We start from the raw sequence: 6,210 nt of genomic DNA on the forward strand, positions 1-6,210 counted from the left end.
GCTTGTCTATCCATGGGACATTGCAGGGCTGGAAAGGGGGCAGGAGGGGCATCAACAGACAGCAGAAGATTCCTTCTGAGAAAAGGCTAATAGAAATGAGGATATTTAGTTTAGAAGACAGGATAAAGGTTTATAATTGCATGTGCGTGGCTTGGTGCAAGGGAAGCAGAGAAACAATTTCTCTCTTTTGTATGCGATGTGATCCCACAAATGCTCAGTGAAATGAATGGCTTGTAGAATGAGGGGGGGAAGCAACTTGATGGGTGTGAGGAGGATGCTAAAGGGGGGAAATTAAATGGTCTGTGGGCACCAATGTGGCAGTCAAAATTCAGAGCCCACTGCGAAAGAAAAACAAACACCACTGACCATCACTCCACATGTTTACTGCATCCTGTCTAATTTGGCCCCCAGACCACAGGTGGGCGGGCACATCTATGTGCCAAGAAAAGCCCCTTGCACACAGAAAACTAGCATGTCCAGCCTGGCTTTCTCCCTGACATGCTGATTTTCTATGTGCAGGAATCTCCCCCCCCCCTGTGGGTAAGGAAGCAGTCAATCCTGTGAGTTTCCACCTGCAGCAGTACTGGCCAGACACATTTTCCAGCTCAGTGGGAATAAGGTCCCTGCCTGCCATATGAAACACGGAGCCCATTCACACACTGCACAGCAGGAAATCAGAGTTTGCCACCAAGTGTTCACTGCTCAGGGATCGGCAGCAAATCCTATCTCCTGTACAAGTGTCGCCTTCACACCTCAGGTTCTCAGTGCATAGAGAAGAACTGGGCAGACTTTAGCCAAATCTCTAAATCCCAATTTCATTTCCGCTGCTATGAAGTAGGGACAAGAGCAACCTGTGCAACTTTTTGTGTGGATCAGGGACCCTATGTTTCAATTAGGCTTTTCCCTGTCCTGTTTCAAGGGAGGGACCAAGAGTAGACTATAAATGTATCCTCAGCTGATTTCACTGCAAGGAAGGTAAGTCAGGCTAACAGGAAACTCGGATTGAAGGTGAGTCAGGCTAACATATGAAGCTACCTTAAATTGAGTCAAGTTGGTCCATCTAGCTCTGGTGTCTTCCAAATGATATTGAACCACAGCTCCCATCATCCCTAACCACTGAGCGTGTTAATGGGAGTTGGGAGTTAATGGGAGTTGGAGTCCAGCAATGTCAGTTTCCCAACCAATGCTGCCTAGCAGGCAGTTTCAGGCAGAAGTATTCCCCAAAACTTGCTACCTGAACCAACCACTACAGGTACACAGAGGAAGGTGCCTTACATCAGGCCAGCCTATTTGACCATCTAGTACTGTCTACTCTGACTGGCAGTGGCTCTCCAAGCTCACACAGGAAAAGGTCTCTCCCATTACCTGCTACCTGACCATTTAGATGCAGATGCCAGAGACTGATCCTGAGTCTTTCTATATCAGTTTTGGGGGGAAGCTATGCCTTCCCAGATGTTGCTGGACTCCAACTTCCACTATCCCTGGGGCTGAACCGCAGCTGGGGGGCCACAATCCCTGCTGTACTTGTTGAGAAGGTCTTCTACCACTGCGCTATGGTCCCTGTCTCCACGCTCACCCATTTGCCATTTGCATCTCTCTACTACATTGCACCACCATCCAGTTTCATTATAAGAAAACTGCCCAAGCAGGAAAAAAGACATTTGCAATTTCCAGCACCTTCAAGCTAGACACAGTTTAACCACACCGCAGAGCGGGTTTCCTCCCCTCCTTCCTTGACGCATTATGGATGAATTAAAACGCACCCTTGCTGAGCTGCTGACAGGTGAACATGCTCACCTCCTTTCTACCCTTTGCAAGTGTCGGAGAGGTGTGAATTGGCACTCTGCTCTGCTAAAAGCAAGCTTTAAACATAACATGTTGCAGCCGTGGGATGGCTCCCAGAATAATCCCTGGAGCCTGATTCACAAATTGTCCCCTGGAGTTTAAGCCAGATTCCTAGAGAGCCTGAATGAAAAGGAGACCCAGAAAACTTAAAGCATGTGGGTGAGCCAGCTATCTGGCCACAGGGCAGCAGCCACACAGCGCACCTTATTTCATTCCTGTTTTCATCCCACTCTTCTTCCAAGGTTCATAAGGGGCCACAAGAACCCTGTAAAGTTGGCTAGCCTGAGAGATGGCAGCTGACCAAAGGTCACCCAGTGAGTTTCATGGCTGAATGGGGATTTGAACCCTGGCCTCCAAACAGAATCACAGGATTGTAGAGTTGGAAGGGACTCTGAGGGTCATCCAGTCCAGCCCCCTGCAATGCAACAAGCTGGCTGTTGAGTGTTCGCTTGGGAGGGTGGAACAGCACTATGGAGCGAAGGATGACTTTGTTGGAAGCTGCCATTCGCAAGTCAGACCATGGGGTCCATCTAGCTCAGTACTGTCTAGACTGACTGGCAACAGGATTTCACCCAAGAGCCTCCCCCAGCCCTGCCTGGCGATGGCCAGGACAGTACCTGGGACCTTCTGCTTGCAAAGCACGTGTTCTGCCACTGAACTGCGCCCGACATCTCCTTCAGGTGACCAGGTCACATCCAGTTTCATAATTCCAACAACAACAAAATTCAGCATATGCAAGCACTTAAAGAGATCTAATGTGGGGCAAGAACACAATCTTAAGCTACTTCATGATTATCCCTTCACTCCCTCAGGAAAGAAAGGACTCTTTTGGAACAGAGCCTGCCTGCAAGGGCAGCTTCAGAAGGAGACCTCTGTGCCTTCAGGTAGCAAGGGAATAAGATGCAAGGGGTTCTGTAGCCAGAAACTGGGACTTTGTATTTACAGAAGCGTCAGATCCCAGCCTGCCTCTTCCAACCAACACAAACCTCTGCACTTGGCCCAATGAATTCGACGTCAGGTTTGCAACAATAAAAAGATGCTTTGGGGGCCACAGATCTCTTTAGTGGCAGGCAGCTAATTTGCAGTCCAATCCTCAGCATGTTTACTCTGAAATAAATTCCACAATAATAATAATAATGGGTGAGGGGTTATGGTTTTTGTTTGTTACCATGCTGTGTATTTTTTTGTGTTTTTATATTGTAAAAATGCTCTGTGCTCCTCAGAGGAAGGGCAGTATAGAAATTCCAACAACAACTCAACAGGGTTTTTTCCCTGGTGAGTTGCACTTAGGATGCAGCATTTTATTCTTGCCACCTACAAGCTGTGCAGGACTTGCCCCGATCCCTGGAAATGGTTAGCAATAAAAATGCTTGAAGAGCTTCGCATGCACCGTTGTCACAGTGCAATTCTTCTGACAAACTCTGCAAGGCAAGCTGGTCAGGGCTCCCATCCCTACATTGCTGGTGGTGGTGAGGCTCACCAAATCTGGGCTTTGCTAAGGCCCCCTGGTAAGTTCGCCACAAAGGCAAGGTTTGAACCCAGGGCTGCCCCATTTGTCACTCGGTCTCATAACTACCAAGCCACACCAACGTGGCCAGCCTAGGAACACAGGAAGCCACCTTGTACTGGCTCGGCCATTGCTCTCTGGCTCAGACGTCTACACCTAGTAGCTGCAGATATTCGCAGCCCTAACTGGAGATGGGAAATTGAACCAAGGACCTTCAGCATTCAAAGCAAGTACACTTATCCCTGAGCTAAGGACCTTCCCCAGAGGATATGGATCTAGGGTATAGTCCAAGGAAGCCTCCAGGGACAGTTGAGCAATATCCAAACAGCTGCTAGGGTGGAAGCAGGGGCACAGCCAGGATTTTTGTTAGAGGGGCAGATTTGTATTTTTTATATTGATTTAGAGGGAATTTCTGCCACCCATTGGCTACACCCATGGGTAGAAGGTCACAGGTTCAATCCCTGGCATCTCCAGGTTGTTGGTTTTTTTATTGTTTCTCAAGGAACCAGAAAGCAAGCAATGCAATGATCTTCTTCCAGATAAGCACTGCCAGTCACTAGTAGACAACACTGGATAAAATGGATATATACTCTGTTTTGCTGCAGGGTGGCTTCCTCTGTCCCATCCCATGCACTACTGGTTTTCTTGTTGGTCTTTTCGGTGCTACTTCCTGCTCTAGATCACCCACTTTTGCATTATTCAAGCACTAAGTCACAGAAAAAGTGGTGCAAACAAGTTCTGTCTGGAAGGCATGGCAAGTTTCTAGTCCCCATGGATGCAGCTAAAACAACAACAACCCCCAACCTAGGCAACACTAAGACTGCTGCACATTGCATGAAGATGACTTCTTCTCACAACATGGAAAGATCAACAAGCGCTGCTGGCGGTTGTGGGGGGGTTCATGGGTTTCCCCACACCAAAGCAGCTGGAGACAGTTCGTCAAATGCTATTAATTGCTGCGGCAAAAAAAATAGCCCCCCAGCGGTAAAGCCTGGCAGTTCCCCCATGACAGCGGCAGGAGCACAGCGAGAATTCAACTGCCTAAACTTGTTGGGGCAGACAAAAGCTTGAGCGAACCCTGAGCTGAGGAGGATGCACACGTCCCGGTCCAGGGTCTAGAAAACACGGGGCGAGCGGGACCAGCGCTACTACAAGCCCGGCCAGGCGTCCTCTCCCCCTCCGCCGACCAGGCACCGCAGCAGCAGCAACCCTGCCCTCCAAGCCTGGCATAGTCCTCGCCCCCACCCAGCCCGGGCGCAACGCGCGACTGGTGTCCGGGAGATCGGAGAAGCCTCCGCGGTGCCAAGGGACGCCAGATGGGGAAGATCCGAAAGAGTTTGGCGGCGGAGCCACAGGCAGACAGAAAGGCCCAAGGGGTGCGGGGGGGGGAGCAAGTATATCGGGTTACTCACAGCGCCCGGAGCTTGACCCACATCTTCTTACTGGGGGCGGACTTGAGCTCCAGAGGAGAGGGGCAGCCCTCGGGGGATTCCAGCAGGTCGAGCTGCGGGACCTCCATCGCCGCTGCTTCTGACACCAGACGGGGAGAAAGAGAGAAAAGAAATGGTGAGCCCCGAGAGAGCAAGCGCCTCGATTCCCCTCCCCACCGATCTTCTAGCCCTACTCCAGCGCGTGGGGGGGGCAGGCAATGCTCTTCCCCCACAAGCAAGCAAGCAAGCAAGCGCGCACCCTCTCCCTGCCTTTGCGCGCTAGCTGGTTACCCCACGTAACCGGGTGGCTTGCTGGGCGCTCGGCGCTGCCTGGAGGACTCGCCGGCCGAGGCTGGTGCGCAAGGAGCGGGGGGCGGGAGGCGGGCTCGGGCGAAGCGAGCCGCCTGAATCATCCGTTGTTGGGGGAGCTGCAGCCAATCCCCCCCGCGCCGGTCTTAATGGCCTCCCTTAACCGAGCGAGCGAGCGAGGGAGGGAGGGTGGCTTCCCGTGCGATCCCTCCTCCTCCTCCTCCTCCTCCTCGGCCCGGCTCCCGCGATCCACTCTCCTTCCCCCTCTCGGCTCCCACGCGCAGCTCCACAGCCGAGAAGATGAACCGCGCGCGCCTCCTTCCCTCGCTTCTCCGGGGAAGGCAAGCGGGAAAGGCCGCCGAGTCCCGCGCGCCCTGGCAGGTGCCTGCAGGGGAGGCGAGGCGAAGCCAAAATGGCCCCCGCGCTGGGCCACAAAAGCCCGCGACCCCCGCAGCCTCCATCCTCGGCGAAGGCCGCCCTCGCGACCCTTACCCGGCTCCAGTCGCCCTCTCTGCCCGGGGAGACCCCTGGGCGGCGGCGGCGACGACGTCCCGGGGAGGAGCAGCCCGGGCGCAGCTGCTGGGGATGGTGATAATGGGGCGGCGGCGGCGGCGGCGGCGGCTGCCTCCTCGGAGCGCATCCGGATTCCGGTGGAAGCGTCGCTGGCACCGCGCAACTTTCTGCAAGCGGCCAGCAGCAGCGCGGCTCGCCCCTGTTGCTAGCGCGGCGGCGCGGGCAGTGCGGCAGCGGGGAGAGGCTGGGCGAAGAAGGCGGGCCGGCAGGGCAGGGCGCAAGGCAGCCAGCCAGCAATTCCCCTGGGGCTCCGTTGCGCGGAGAATCCGCGGGACCGAGTCGCGCACCTGTTTCCTACTCCAGCGCTCCGCTCTGACGAGAGAACCTCTGAGGACGTGCAGAAGCCACCAGGCAGCATTCGGCCTGTGTCAACGTATGCTTAGGAACATAGAAACTTGTAGCCACTAGGACACGCACTATACATCCCACGCCCCCCAAGACTCCTGGAAACTGTAGTTTACCCCTTACAGACCTGCAATTATTGGCACTCTTAACAAACTGCGGTTCCCAGGATTCTTTGGGAAGAGATGTGCTATCAATGTCTGG

At 53.8% G+C, this 6,210-nt stretch overlaps 1 protein-coding gene across 6 annotated transcripts in view; it reads right to left on the reverse strand.

Moving 5' to 3' along the window:
• PDE1B (phosphodiesterase 1B) overlaps positions 1-5,966 on the reverse strand; it is a 128,264-nt gene extending 122,298 nt beyond the window's left edge. The window contains exons 1-2 of one of the 6 annotated variants that reach the window (XM_082208389.1): positions 5,952-5,966; positions 4,765-4,882 (exon numbers count right to left, since the gene is read on the reverse strand). In XM_082208389.1, the coding sequence (XP_082064515.1) occupies positions 4,765-4,871 (107 nt within the window). In that variant the 5' untranslated portion in view covers positions 4,872-4,882; positions 5,952-5,966. Of the gene's footprint in view, positions 1-4,764; positions 4,883-5,041; positions 5,429-5,583; positions 5,788-5,951 lie in introns of those variants that run through there. The other 5 variants (XM_082208386.1, XM_082208385.1, XM_082208388.1 and 2 more) reach the window with 5 other exon arrangements.
• Positions 5,967-6,210: the final 244 nt, after the last annotated feature.

The sequence above is a fragment of the Podarcis vaucheri genome (genome assembly GCF_965113315.1).
Source record: "Podarcis vaucheri genome assembly, chromosome: 2".
Taxonomy (NCBI): Eukaryota; Metazoa; Chordata; class Lepidosauria; order Squamata; family Lacertidae; genus Podarcis; species Podarcis vaucheri.